Here is a 16,207-nt window from a genome sequence, read left to right as displayed (position 1 = left end):
CCAAAAAAAAAAAAAAAAAAACTGAGATGCCCATTCTCCTCAGCACCACCTCCACTATTTACTACCTTCAGGCCACTAAGAGGAATAAGATCCCAGCTTAGCCTAGGAGTCTAAGTACAAGGTTGGCTATGGGAGAGCAGCATATACACCAGAGCTGTAGGATCTTTCCAATTTGTATCAGCAGAATTCCAGAGTGCATGAATGGGAAGAGATTATAGGGTTATTAGACAAAGGAGGACAAAATATGTGCTTGGGTAGGGCTGAATTTATTGTTATGGGTATATTCACCCAAGATTCAGGATTTAAAATGTTGGCTGAGACACCCGGAAGTGGTGCCAACGGTCTGCTGGGTTTGTCCACTTGAAATCTGGACTCAACTGTGGCCTACAGTTGGTGAGATTAAAACACCGGAATTTCTCTAACACATCATGAATCTTAGTTACTTAAAGTGTGGTCACTAGACCAGCAGCAACAGCTTTTCATAAACGCAGACTCTCAGACCCCAAAGCTAACACATCTGCATTTTAACAAGCTCTCCAGATGATTCATGTGCCACCCCAACAGACTCCCCGTCGTCTCCATGCGTCCAGTACCCATCAACTACTCCCCATCCTGCAGATTAACCACTTTACCTCCCTGTCCAAAAATCTCTAGTGCCCCTAAATCCACAGAGTAAAATTCAAAATTCAAGATGTTTCTCATGGAATTCAAAAAAAAAAAGTTAGTCTCTACTCAGATCTACTAAAAATCTCATTTGAGGAAGAGCACAGCATGTGTCAACTTCTTGCTATACTTTAACTCAATATTAGTAGAGGAAGTAACTAGGAAAACTGCTGCTCTGACTTAAAAGGAAAAAAATAAGAATAATGGAAACCTGACAGAAAGTCATCATGTTATCTTAAGAGTTTAAGGTCAACAATAAGGGTAAGGCTCTGTAGTCTGTATTTTAAAAAGGCAAAAATCTCAGAATTAGGCAAGAATCTCAAAAATTTCAGCATGAGGCTCTGAAAGTCAAAGTGGCTCAAGGAGTCTGGAGGCTCAAGAGACTTTGAAGGTTTCTGACTATGCAACTGCAGATATAACTTATGAGGAAAACAACTTGGTCAGTTTAGTGAGTTGAATAGTATCCCCTCAAAAACTCAGGTCCACCCAGAATCTCAGAATGTAATCTTATTTGGAAATGGGATGTTTGCAAATACAATCTGTTTAAGGTAAGGTCACATGGGATCAGGGAGATAAATCAAATGTCTGGTGTCCATATAAGGAGAGGAGAGGACACTCAGAGAAAATAAAGCTGCGTGAAAACAGAGACAGAGACTACAGTGCTACAGCTTCAAGTCTAGGAGCACCAAGTATTGCCAAGAGCCACCAGAAGCTAGAAGAGGCAAGAAAGCTTCTTCCCCTAGAGCCTTCAGGAAGAACATGGACCTGCTAACACCTTGATTTCAGACTAAATGTACTGCAAATATAAATATATTTGCATACTAAATATATGCAAACAGCAGAACTGCAGAACATGTGAAACAAAAACTCATAGAACTGAAAGGAGAAATGGACAAATTCACAATTACAGTTGGAGACTTCAACACCCTTCTCACAACAGCTGATAGAGAGCTACACAAAAAATTAGCAAAGGGGCTTCCCTGGTGGTGCAGTGGTTAGGAATCCACCTGCCAATGCAGGGGACACGGGTTCAAGCCCAGGTCTGGGAAGATCCCACATGCCGTGCAGCAACTAAGCCCACGTGCCACAACTACTGAAGCATGCACACCTAGAGCCCATGCTCCACAACAAGAGAAGCCACTGCAATGAGAAGCCCATGCACCACAACGAGCCCCTGCTCGCTGCAACTAGAGAAAGCCTGCATGCAGCAACGAAGACCCAACACAGCCAAAAGTAAAATAAATTAAAAAAAAAAACTTAGCAAAGAACTAGAAGAACTCAACAATACCATCAATCAAAACAGAATCAGACATTGACAGAACACCCAATCCAACAATAGCAGAATATATACTTTTCAAGTGCCATGAAATGTATACTAAGATACACCATGTTCTGGGCCATAAAACAAACCTCAATACATGTAAAAGGAATAAAATCATAAGAGTGTGTTCTCCTACCACAATGGGATCAAACTAGAAGTCAGTAACAGGATAACAGGAAAATCTCTAAACACTTGAAACTAAATAGCGTACTTCTAAATAATCCATGGAATAGGAATTCTCAAGGAAAATCATAGTGAACTGAATGAAAATAAAAATCCTACTTATAATGCTTCTCAGGACTGAGACAAAAACTTATAGCACTAAATGCATACATTACAAAATAAGAACAGGGGAGACCCTCAAGATAGCGGAGGACTAAGACGTGGAGATCGTCTTCCTCCCCACAAATACATCAGAAATACATCTACATGTGTAACTGCTCCTACAAAACACCTACTGAATGCTGGCAGAATACCTCAGACTTCCCAAAAGGCAAGAAACTCCACACGTATGTGAGTAGGGCAAAAGAAAAAAGAAAAAACGAGACAAAAGAATACGGTTGGAACCTGCACCTCTGGGAGGGAGCAGTGAAGGAGGAAAAGTTTCCACACACTAGGAAGCCCCTTCACTGGTAGAGATGGGGTGGGCGGGGGAGATGTTTCGGAGCCACGGAGGAGAGCTCAGCAACAAGGGTACAGAGGGCAAAGTGGACAGATTCCCGCAGAGAGGATCAGTGCTGACCAGCACTCACCAGCCTGAGAGGCTTGTCTGCTCACCCACCAGGGCAGGTAGGGGATGGGAGCTGAGGCTCAGATTTCGGAGGTCAGATCCCAGGGAGAGGACTGGGGTTGGCTGTGTGAACACAGCCTGAAGGGGGCTAGTGCGCCACGGCTAGCCGGGAGGGAGTCTGGGGAAAAGTCTGGAACTGCCTAAGAGGCAAGGGACCACTGTTTCGGTGTGCACGAGGAGAGGGGATTCAGAGCACTGCCTAGATGAGGTCCAGAGACGGGCGCAAGCTGTGCCTATCAGTGCGGACACCAGAGACGGGCATGAAACGCTAAGGCTGCTTCTGCAGCCACTAAGAAGCCTGTGTGCAAGCACAGGTCACTATCCACACCTCCCCTCCCAGAAGCCTGTGCAGCCCGCCACTGCCAGGGTCCCATGATCCAGAGGCAACTTCCCCGGGAGAACACATGGTGCACCTCAGGCTGTTGCAACGTCACACCAGCCTGTGCCACTGCAGGCTTGCCCCGCATTCCATACCCTCCCTGCCCCTGGTATGAGTGAGCCAGAGCCCCCTAATCAGCTGCTACTTTAACCCCATCCTGTCTGAGCGGAAGAATAGATGCCCTCAGGTGACCTACATGCATAGGCGGGGCCAAATCCAAAGCTGAACCCCAGGAGCTGTGCAACCAAATAAGAGAAAGGGAAATCTCTCCCAGCAGCCTCAGGAGCAGCAGATGAAATCTCCACAATCAACTTGATGTACCCTGCATCTGTGGAATACCGAAGTAGACAACAAATCATCCCAAAATTGAGGTGGTGGACGTTGGGAGCAACTGTAGACTTGGGGTTTGCTTTCTGCATCTAATTTTTTTCTGGTTTTATCTTTACATTAGTTTAGTATTTAGAGTTTATTATTATTGGTAGACTTGTTTATTGATTTGGTTGCTCTCTTCCTTTTTTTTTAATACATATATATTTTTTTTCCTTTTTCCCTTTTTGGAGTGTGCATGTGTATATTTCTTTGTGTGATTTCTGCCTGTATACCTTTGTTTTTACCATTTATCCTAGGGTTCTGTCTGTCCGTTTTCTTTGTTGTGTTCTTTTTGTTTGTTTGTCTTATTAGTATAGTTTTTAGCGCTTGCTATCATTGGTGGATTTGTATTTTGGTTTGGTTGCTCTCTTCTTTCTTTTCTTTATTACTTTTTAACGTTTTTTATTTTTAATAATTTAAAAAAATTTTATTTTAATAACTTTATTTTATTTTATTTTTTCTTTCTTTCCTTTTTTCTCCCTTTTCTTTCAGCCGTGTGGCTGGCAGGGTCTTGGTGCTCCGGCCAGAGGTCAGACCTGAGCCTGTGAAGTGGGAAAGCTGAGTTCAGGACATTGGTCCACCATAGACCTCCAAGCTCCATGTAATATCAGATAGCAAAACCTCTCCCAGGGATCTCCATCTCAACGCTAAAACCCAGCTCCACTCAATGACCAGCAAGCTACAGTGCTGGACACCCTATGCCAAACAACTAGGAAGACGGAAGACAACACCACCCATTAGCAGAGAGGCTGTCTAAAATCATAATAAGGTCACAGACACACCAAAATACACCACCAGATGTGGTCCTGCCCACCAGAAAGACAAGATCCAGCCTCATCCACCAGAACACAGACACCAGTCCCCACCACCAGGAAGCCTACACAACCCACTGAACCAACCCTAGCCACTGGGGACAGACACCAAAAACAACGGGAACTACGAACCTGCAGCCTGAGAAAAGGAGACCCCAAACACAGTAAGTTAAGCAAAACGAGAAGACAGAGAAACACACAACAGATGAAGGAGCAAGGTAAACACCCACCAGACCTAACAAATGAAGAGGAAATAGGCAGTCTACCTGAAAAAGAATTCAGAGTGATGATAGTAAAGATGATCCCAAATCTTGGAAATAGAATGGAGAAAATACAAGAAACGTTTAACAAGGAACTAGAAGAACCAAAGAGCAAACAAACAATGATGAACAACACAATAAATGAAATTAAATATTCTCTAGAAGGAATCAATAGCAGAATAACTGAGGCAGAAGAACGGATAAGTTACCTAGAAGATAAAATAATGGAAATAACTACCGCAGAGCAGAATAAAGAAAAATGAATGAAAAGAATGGAGGACGGTCTCAGAGACCTCTGGGACAACATTAAACGCACCAACATTCAAATTACAGGAGTCCCAGAAGAAGAAGAGAAAAAGAAAGGGACTGAGAAAATATTTGAAGAGATCATAGTTGAAAACTTCACTAATATGGGAAAGGAAATAGTTAATCAAGTCCAGGAAGCACAGAGAGTCCCATACAGGATAAATCCAAGAAGAAACACGCCAAGACACATACTAATCAAAATATCAAATATTAAATACAAAGAAAAAATATTATAAGTAGCAAGGGAAAAACAACAAATAACATACAAGGGAATCCCCATAAGGTTAACAGCTGATCTTTCAGCAGAAACTCTGCAAGCCAGAAGGGAGTGGCAGGACATATGTAAAGTGATGAAAGGGAAAAACCAAGATTATTCTACCCAGCAAGGATCTCATTCAGATTCAACAGAGAAATTAAAACCTTTACATACAAGCAAAAGCTAAGAGAATTCAGCACCACCAAACCAGCTTTACAACAAATACCAAAGGAACTTCTCTAGGCAAGCAACACAAGAGAAGGAAAAGACCTACAATAACAAACCCAATTAAGAAAATGGGAATAGGAACATACATATTGATAATTACCTTAAATGTAAATGGATTAAATGCTCCCACCAAAAGACACAGACTGGCTGAATGGATACAAAAAAGACCCATATATATGCTGTTTACAAGAGACCCACTTCACACCTAGGGACACATACAGACTGAAAATGAGGGGATGGAAAAAGATATTCCATGCAAGTGGAAATCAAAAGAAAGCTGAGCAGCAATTCTCATATCAGACAAAATATAGACTTTAAAATAAAGATTATTACAAGAGACATAGAAGGACACTACATAATGATCAAGGGATCAATCCAAGAAGAAGATATAACAACCTTAAGTATTTATGCATCCAACACAGGAGCACTTCAATACATAAGGCAAATGCTATCAGCCATAAAAGGTGAAATCAACAGTAACACAATCATAGTAGGGGACTTTAACACCCTACTTTCACCAATGGACAGATCATCCAAAAAGAAAATAAATAAGGAAACACAAGCTTTAAATGACACATTAAACACATTAATTAAACAATTAATTTGTAAATATCAAATTAATTTATATTTAGAGGACATTCCATCCAAAAACAACAGAATACACTTTCTTCTCAAGTGCTCATGGAACATTCTCCACGACAGATCATATCCTGGGTCACAAACCAAGCCTCGGTAAATTTAAGAAAACTGAAATCATATCAATTATCTTTTCTGACCACAGTGTTATGAGACTAGATATCAATTACAGGAGAAAAGTCTGTAAAAAATACAAACACATGGAGACTAAACAATACACTAGTTAATAACCAAGAGACCAGTGAGGAAATCAAAAAATTCCTAGAAACAAATGACAATGAAAACTCGAAGACCCAAAACCTATGGGATGTGGCAAAAGCCGTTCTAAGAGGGCAGTTTATAGCAATACAATCCTAGCTCAAGAAACAAGAAACATCTAAGAAAACAACCTAATCTTACACCTAAAACAATTAGAGAGAGAACAAAAAAAAACCCAAACTTAGCAGAAGGAAATAAATCATAAAGATCAGATCAGAAATAAATGAAAAAGAAATGAAGGAAATGACAGCCAAGATCAATTAAACTAAAAGCTGGTTCTTTGAGAAGATAAACAAAATTGATAAACCATTAGTCAGACTCATCAGGAAAAAAAGGGAGAAGACTCAAATCAATAGAATTACAAATGAAAAAGGAGAGGTAACAACTGACACTGCAGAAAAAGATGATACAAATAGATGGAGAGATATACCATGTTCTTGGATTGGAAGCATCAACATTGTGAAAATGACTATACTACCCAAAGCAATCTACAGATTTAGTGCAATTTCTATCAAAATACCAATGGCATTTTTCACAGAACTACAACAAAAAATTTCACAATTTGTATGGAAACACAAAAGACCCTGAATAGCCAAAGCAATCTTGAGAAAGAAAAATGGAGCTGGAGGAATCAGGCTCCTGGACTTCAGACTATAGTACAAAGCTACAGTAATCAAGACAGTATGGTACTGGCACAAAAACAGAAACATACATCAATGGAACAGGATAGAAAGCCCAGAGATAAACCTATGCACATACGGTCACCTTATCTTTGATAAAAGAGGCAAGGATATACAATGGAGAAAAGACAGCCTGTTCAATAAGTGGTGCTGGGAAAATTGGACAGCTACATGTAAAAGAATGAAATTAGAACACTCCCTAACACCATACACAAAAGTAAACTCAAAGTGGATTAAAGACCTAAATGTAAGACCAGACACTATAAAACTCTTAGAGGAAAACATAGACAGAACACTCTGACATAAATCACAGCAAGATCCTTTTTGACCCACCTCCTATGGAAATGGAAAAAAAACAAGAATAAACAAATGGGACCTAATGAAACTTCAAAGCTTTTGCACAGCAAAGGAAAACATAAACAAGACGAAAAGACAACACTCAGAATGGGAGAAAATATTTGCAAATGAAGCAACTGACAAAGGATTAATCTCCAAAATTTACAAGCAGCTCATGCAGCGCAATATCCAAACAACCCACTCCAAAAATGGGCAGAAGACCTAAACAGACATTTCTCCAAAGAAGATATACAGATTGCCAACAAACACATGAAAGGATGCTCAACATCACTAATCATTAGAGAAATGCAAATCAAGACTAAAATAAGGCATCCCCTCACACCAGTCAGAATGGCCATCATTAAAAAATCTACTAACAATAAATGCTGCAGGGAGTGTAGAGAAAAGGGAACTCTCTTGCATTGTTGGTGGGAATGTAAAGTGGTACAGCCACTATGGAGAACAGTATGGAGGTTCCTTAAAAAACTAAAAATAGAACTACCATATGACCCAGCAATCCCACTACTGGGCATATACCCTGAGAAAACCAGACTTCAAAAAGAGTCATGTACCACAATGTTCATTGCAGCTCTATTTACAATAGCCAGGACATGGAAGTAACCTAAGTGTCCATCGACAGATGAATGGATAAAGAAGATGTGGCACATATATACAAGGGAATATTACTCAGCCATAAAAAGAAATGAAATTGAGTTATTTGTAGTGAGTGGATGGACCTAGAGTCTCTCATACAGAGTGAAGTCAGTCAGAAAGAGAAAAACAAATACCATATGCTAATACAAAGATATGGAATGAAAAAAAAAAAAGTGGTTCTAATGAACCTAGGGACAGGACAGGAATAAAGACACAGACGTAGAGAATAGATTTGAGGACATGGCTAGGTGGAATGGTAAGCTGGGACAAAGCGATAGAGTGGCATGTACATATATACACTACCAAATGTAAAATAGATAGGTAGTGGGAAGAAGCCGCATAGCACAGGGAGATCAGCTCGGGGCTCTGTGTCCACCTAGAGGGGTGGGATAGGGAGGGTGGGAGGGAGGGAGACACAAGAGGGAGGAGATATGGGGATATATGTGTATGTATAGCTGATTCACTTTGTTATAAAGCAGAAACTAACACACCATTGTAAAGCAATTATACTCCAGTAAAGATGTTAAAAAAATAATAATGTAAGATATTCACTACATGTTGAAATTCTGTTTTGGATATATTGGATTAATGAAAACATGCTATAAAAGTAATATCACCAGTTTCTTTTCACTTTTAAATGGTTGCTAGAAAATTTTTAAGTTACATGTATGGCTCACTTTATATTTCTATTGTACATTGCTGTTCTAGAAGCATCAAGAGAAAGAGCGAGAGAGGGAGGGGTTACTAATAAAAGAATAAGAGTATTATAGGTATAAGACCTCTTATCAAAACACTGGAGGACAGAAATAACAGTCTCTAAATTTCTGAGGGCAAAAAAAAGATCTTAAATCTAGAATTCAATATCCAGCCAAACTTATCAATTAAATATGAAGGGAAAGGGACTTCCCTCGTGGTCCAGCAGTTAAGACTCTGTGCTCCCAATGCAGGGAGCCCAGGTTCAATCCCTGCTCAGGGAACTAGATCCCACATGCTGCAACTAAGAGCCTGTATGCCGCAAATAAGACCCGGGGCAGCCAAATAAATATTCTAAAAAATAAATATGAAGGTAAAATAAACACTTTTCCAGCCATGTTGGATTCAGACTGATTTCAGAATCCTTATCTACCAGGCAACTTTTCTTTTTAAAAAATTTACAGTATTTGAGGATGTAATCTATCGACAGTACAGGAGAGAAAAGCAGCTCATGGTCCAGGAAACGGTGGTGGAATTCCAGGTGTGAAACGAAGAGGATGACACATCTGCAGCATCCCGAAAAACACAGCTCAAATTAAAACACCAGCTCAAAAGACCCTAAAAGGAATTCCTCCAAGAAGAGAAAGAGGAAGATTTAACAGGCAGGACAATTAAGAAGCTGGGAGCTCTTAGCCCAGTGGGGAAGACGACTTAGGTTTTTTTTTTTCCTCTCAACAAGAAAAAAGAAGCCCAAGAAATTAGAAATGCCAAGAAAACAACTGAAAAATTAGAGAAAAAAGTTTTGATTCAAATACAAGACGAGCAAAACTGTGGCCTGATCACTTGATGGAATATAATAGAGGTCATTTGACTTTAACCCTTTGGACATTCTCCGTTGAGAGAATCTGTGACAAATCAGTGACAAATAGTTGAAATGATCACATTTACATAATTGTAATTAGATGGTTACTAGTTTCAATTTTTAAAATCAAACCATAAGACCTAATTTTAGTTATAGAATAGAACATGCATGTCATAAAAGACATTGTAAAGGTAACGCTCCAGCTGGCAGAAGTCAAGTTGAGAGCAGGAGGAGGGAAGGGTGAGTGCAGGGGTGCAACTTTCTTCATTTTAGACTTTGGGATGATACAAGAGATACTGTGTAAAGAAGACGGAACGAAAATACAGGATTATGTATACATCACTTAAAAGTATAAAGGCAGCTAATAGAAAAACCACACACACTAATACAACTAGCAAAACTCAGTGGAGAGAGAGAGGCAAGTGGAATGTGAGCTGAATTCCCTGTCTATCAAAGAAGATGGAAATGACTTGATTTCTACTGCTGGTAAATTAAGAAACTGAAATCTAAGCATATCATTTAGAATTATGGTGGTAACTTATCAAAAGAATTAAAAACAAAAGGTTTAAAGGGGTTTCCAATAAAGTGTGGGACTTGGATAGGGGAGGTGATACAGAGTTTTTATTTAATAACAGTACAGTATATGCTGTTTGAATTTTGAAACTGTGCACACATTTAAAAATGTTTTTGAAAATACATTTATAAAAACTTGATGTTAATAGGTATAAAGAAAGCCTCAATTAAAGAGTAATTCTTCCCTAAAAAAAAAAAAAGAAAATAAGAACAGTTTCAAATCAAGAATCTAAGCTCCACCTGCTATATAAAATAAATAAAGAAAGAAAAGAACAAAAGAAAAGGAAAAAATAAAAGAATCTAAGCTCCTAGGACTTCTCTGGCAGTCCAGTGGTTAAGACTTCATGCTTCCACCACAGGGGGCACGGGTTCGATCCCTGGTTCAGGAACTAAGATACAACATGCTGCACAACTTGGCCAAAAAAAAAAAAAACCCAGAACCTAAGCTCCTATCTCAAGAAACCTAGTAAACGAAAACCAAAATAAATCAAGCGTAAGGAAGAAAATAATAAAGATAGGGCAGATACTAATGAAAATTAAAACAAAACCAAAGCATTCAGTGAAACAAATAGCTGGTTCTTTAAAAACATCAATAAATTAACAAACTTCCAGCTGAAAAGAAAAAAAGAGGGAAGATGCTAATAACCATATTGTTAGCATGTGCCCCTGATGTAACACAAGAAGCGTACTTCACACACCTGAGGTATTTTTCCCCAAAACTCATAACTCCAGTCTAACCATGAGAAAAATAGCAGACAAACTCAAGTCAAAGGAAAATACAATAAAATATCTCACCGGTACTACCCAAAACTGTCAAGGTCATGAGAAAAAGCTGATGAAGATGAAGAAAACTTAGAAACTGTCCAAGATCAGAGAAGACTTAGGAGACATGACAACTAAATGTAATATGGTTTTGTGGATGAAGTCCTGGAACATTAGTGGAAAAGGACATTTGTGGGAAAAAATCAGTTAAGTCTTAATAAAGTCTGGGGTTTAATTAATCATATCACACCAATAACTGTTTCTTAGTTGTGACAAATGTATTCTGGTAATATAAGATGTTAACGATAGGGGTATATGGAAACTGCAGTATATCTCCAACTTTTCTGTAAACCTAAAACTATTCTAAAATTAAAGATTTGTTTGAAAAATTAAGTCACTGAATTAATTATTGTTTTCAGAGTACAAAGAGAAAGAGAAAGATAGGCTCATTAACAGAGGCTGATGGTTTAATGTTAATAAAGATCAGGAGAATAAAGAACTCCTAATTCCTACTTTGTCTCTGGTCTTCTATTTCAAGAATTTAGCTTGCAAAAGTAAAAAGGACCAAAAATTTTCTACAATGAATAAGTATTACTTTTTAAGTTTAAAAAAAATAATGAAAAAGGAGGGTTTAAGAAAAAAGTACATTGGTAAGTACATTGGAGCAGAAGACCAAGATAAATTTTAGAATTCCAAGAATGTATCCAACTGCTCTAAATGAATGTATACTTTCCTGGAAAAGATAATGCCCAGGTTATTGAGAAATTTTGCCAATGAGAACAATGAACTACAGAGGATGTTCTCTCTGAGAAATCATGGGGATTGCCACAGCCAAAAGACTAAAAACAGGCAAAGATTCCAGTTTTCAAAAAGGAAAATAACATACTTCTGTAAGTCAGAATAAAGAGCCTGATGTCTATCTAGTACAACGTTTTAGTCATCAAGAGACATTAGGATACACACATTCAACCTACTATACATTAAAACAATCATCTCCTACAAATCTGACTTCCTTTTTTGACTGCAAAAGATTTGGCAGACAGGGTGTATTTTACTTCAGTGAAGTACACCACAAGCTGCCTCATGCAAATCCTTGGGATAAGCTGGAGAAATATTCTAGACAATAAAAATGGAGAAACAGGGCTTCCCTGGTGGCGCAGTGGTTGAGAGTCCACCTGCCGATGCAGGGGACACGGGTTCGTGCCCCGGTCCGGGAAGATCCCACATGCCACGGAGTGGCTGGGCCTGTGAGCCATGGCCGCTGAGCCTGCGTGTCCGGAGCCTGTGCTCTGCAACGGGAGAGGCCACAACAGTGAGAGGCCCGCGTACCGCAAAAAAAAAAATGGAGAAAGATTTCAAATGTATACTGCTAGGTTCTTTCTTCAGTCCAGTACTGTTTAACATTTCTGTAATTGACTTAGATGAAGACGTAGAACAACACTCATCAAATAGGCCAGTGATATAAGTCATAAAGCAGTAACACATAAAGCAGTAACAGAATCTGGATTCAAAAAGATACTGAAAGGATGTACTGTTGAGCTGAGCCTAGCAAGGTGAAATGTAATAGGGAAATAAGACTATATTTGGGTCCCAAATTCAAATGCACAAATACAGAATGGTTTACTAGCAAAAAAAAAAAAAAAGACTCCGTGATATTTAATTGAAAGTCAGCTCAATATGAATCACATACAAAGAATGTGGCGTGCCTGCCCAAACATAATAGTATCTACTGAGAGACGGCACAGTACTGCTATATTCTAGTGATCCTACGATGCCCGGTGTATAAACAAACGGAAAACTGCTCAGAAGAGTAACCAGGGTCAAATATAAAAGTTAGATAAATTTATAGGCAGAGGAGCAGCAGGTTTGGCCTGAGGAAAAAAATTGAGGGGTTCCAACATAGGTGTCTGAGGTGCTCTCACATGTAAGAAATCTTAGACTTATTCTAAATGGAACTAAAGCTAACAAGTAGAATTTAAGGATTACAAGTTTAATTTCAATATAATAGTGATGGTAATTCAAAGACAGAATGAGCTGCGTTTAGAGTTGAGCTTCCCTCCTTGGGGGCCAGATGACAAATTGGCAGGAATGTGGTAGAGACAAAGTATCAGATGGCTGGTTAGACTAGGGGACCTTTAAATCTTCCAACTCTATAATTTTAAAGATGCTACTTTTCTAGACTTTCTCTATGCCGAACTTGTGGCTTCAGTCCAATTACCACCGTTTCTGGAACAAGCCTTATTTATACACGTACTTTCCTGTATCCACTCAGGCTATTCTATCACTCAGCAAAGACCAAGGATTTGTCTTTCTGCATCTATCAAAAATGAACTCAAATACTGTCCTTAATAAAAACCTCTATGCCTGCCCTACTCTGATCTCTCTTGCCCCTGAATTATGAAATAGTGTTTGGCAGTTAATTACATACCAACTTCAGACACCTCTGCTTCTGTCTTAAACCGTTATTTAAACTTTTATAATAATTTCTCTCCTCTGCTAAATTTAAATCCCCTTAAAGGCAGACACTGTATTCCCTACACGTCTAGGGGTACACGGCAGACATTCAAAACCAGTCTTTGAGGGACTTCCCTGGTGGCACAGTGGTTAAGAATCCGCCTGCCAATGCAGGGGACACGGGTTTGAGCCCTAGTCCGGGAAGATCCCACATGCCGCGGAGCAACTAAGCCCATGCGCTACAACTACTGAGCCTGTGCTCTAGAGCCCACGAGCCACAACTACTGAAGCCTGTGCGCCTAGAGCCCATGCTCCGCGACAAGAGAAGCCACCGCAATGAGAAGCCTGTGCACCGCAACGAAGGGTAGATCCCGCTCGCTGAAACTAGAGAAAGTCCATGCGCAGCAATGAAGACCCAATGCAGCCATAAGTAAATAAATAAATTAATTAAAATTAAACAAAACAAAAACAGTCTTTGATTTTCAATATTGGAAACATTTTTATTAGAACAGTTATTTTATTAAAAGGCACGTTTTTATAGGTAAATGGAAAATTCACCATTCAAATCTGAGTACCGACTAATATGCATGACTTGCAGTTCAAATAGAGAACTACCAGAATGAGACATTGTCACCCACTGATAACATATTCTAACCAGAGGACTTTTAAAATAGTGAATCAAGCTCAGAAAAGTTCAAATTTTCCAACCTAAACACAGAGGTTGGTAAAGCTGCCTTTCTTGAGCAAAAAAAGATTAACAGAACCAAACTAAAGGTGAAAAATGTCAAGAAAAAAATCACATTTTAGAAAAAAAATCGTATTTATTTCTTTAAATGTAAAACGTATTGATGTGTGATGTGATATACAGACTGTAATTTTTTTTTTCTTTTTGGCCACACTGTGTGGCTTGTGGGATCTTAGTTCCTCAACAAGGGACTGAACCTGGGCCACAGCAGTGAAAGCGCCAACAGACTGTAATTTTGATTCATGTAAATTGGAACACAAGTTAAGAAAAAACAAACTAGTCACACAGAGCCCAGAACAGATGCTCACTCCCTGAACACCAACTAACAAATAAACGTCCTAGACAAATTAAAAGAGAATTCCTTATTAGCTTAGATATATTAATAAAGATTAAGAAATACTTACTGAAGATTCTGGATCTGACAGTTCATCCAATAATTTTCTTGCATCTACCACAGCTTGGTAAAGTCTCAGATTTTTGCCATCAGAAGCAACAAAGCAAGCACTCGCAGAATTGCAATATGTGCCTGAGAAAGTAAACACTTTGCATTATAATATATAGTTTATTTTTATTACTGGCTGAAGTATGAGAAAAAATATTCACACTTCTCTTTTTAGACATAACCATGGTCCAGAAACACAGATACAATTAATAGATATAAAATTATTAACCAAAAAAATTCAACAGATAGGTTATGAGAGGGAAAAGATGAAAAACAAAAGTCTAGAAACTCTAAACTTAAGTCTGATGCCTACATTCTGAATACTTATTAAAAATCTTCCTAATGACAAATATAAATCATTTTGTATATAAATAACTGTTTTAAAGCTTTTATTAATTTCACTATTAAAATGAACACTTACCAAGACAGTAACTAGGAATAAGAGTTGGAAGCCAAGCAACATTAGAGAAGGCTGAAGTATGTAAAGAGTTAATTCGTGCCAACTCCGATACTCCTCCAGTGTATGACAAAGGTCCTATTGGGTCCACGCGCCACAGAATAAGTTCACTGTAGATGGCATTCGGGTCGTGAAATGTACGTGTTGCTGCATTTCTGAGAGGCTGTTTCGAGGAACCTTTTATGTGTCTTACAGGATCCATTAATCTACCTAATTTATTGTCTGAGTCCCACTGAAAATCTGATTCAGGAGTCAGCAGAGCATTATGATGAGATGATGTCAATAATAATGGTAAAACTGAATGACATGCCAGGTCATTGAGGTGAAATCTATGACCACAATATCTAAATTTGTGAGATACAGTTAGAACAGTGGTAAAGGCAGACTTATCAGCAAAAGTGACTGCCCATTGATTTAAAGAGCCATCTATGTGTTTAGAGACCATCATTACTGTGGGAGCTAAAATGTTCATATTTGTACTGTGTGGTCCAGAATGCAGCTGTGATCCATGAGGACTGCATTCAGCCATCATGTCTTCGTGTAACAGAGTGTGGTGAGAATCTTTTGCAGCATTTATACAGGCATACATCATGATATTTTTACTAAGAGAGCTTGCATCACCAGATGGAAATGCAACAGGAATCCGAGAAGAAAAAGAAACCTGAAAAACACAATTACATGATTCAGTGCAAGCAGTCTGCCTCCTCTCAAAGTCTTCCAAAAATACTTCCATTTTCAAACTGTCAAACCTCAGCTTCCTAGCAAAGTATATCATTTTCGACCTTATTATGGTCTAATCCTTTTCCTCTATTTATATAGTATCATATATTCATCGCGTATGAGAAAACTGAAGAAATAATTTCAAGTATTTGAAACCTGAAACTTGCCTGTACATCTAGATGACTACAACCATAAATCTAAACAAATACTGTTCAGAAAGATAACCGATAAAGATAGTAGATTTAATTAATAAAACTGAAGAAGTGGAGGTGATACATCCTGAGTCACATTTTTAGGGTAGTTTCTTAAGTTTATTCAAAATATTGTGAATTCCCAGAAAAAATGAATACACATACATTCAAGTACTCACTATCACATTTCAAAGCCAAATTCATTTTACTTAAATTAATCAAGTTTATAAAATCTGTGGTCATTGACCCCCTTTGGTAGCAAGTTATTCTCTTCTCAGTTGCTTATCAAAAATAAAATCATCGAGTATTTCTGAAAACCTGCTAAATCTGAATAGCAACTGTTTTACTTTTTTAAGAAGT

At 38.5% G+C, this 16,207-nt stretch overlaps 1 protein-coding gene across 1 annotated transcript in view; it reads right to left on the bottom strand.

Moving 5' to 3' along the window:
• DMXL2 (Dmx like 2) overlaps positions 1 to 16,207 on the bottom strand; it is a 162,396-nt gene that overhangs the window by 77,053 nt on the left and 69,136 nt on the right. The window contains exons 12-13 of the mRNA XM_060005975.1: positions 14,901 to 15,597; positions 14,442 to 14,563 (exon numbers count right to left, since the gene is read on the bottom strand). Of these exons, the coding sequence (XP_059861958.1) occupies positions 14,442 to 14,563; positions 14,901 to 15,597 (819 nt within the window). The remainder of the gene's footprint in view (positions 1 to 14,441; positions 14,564 to 14,900; positions 15,598 to 16,207) is intronic.

The sequence above is a fragment of the Delphinus delphis genome, chromosome 2 (assembly GCF_949987515.2).
Source record: "Delphinus delphis chromosome 2, mDelDel1.2, whole genome shotgun sequence".
Lineage (NCBI taxonomy): Eukaryota > Metazoa > Chordata > Mammalia > Artiodactyla > Delphinidae > Delphinus > Delphinus delphis.
Note: the sequence above shows the minus strand (reverse complement) of the source record. Positions and strands in the feature narration are given on the sequence as shown.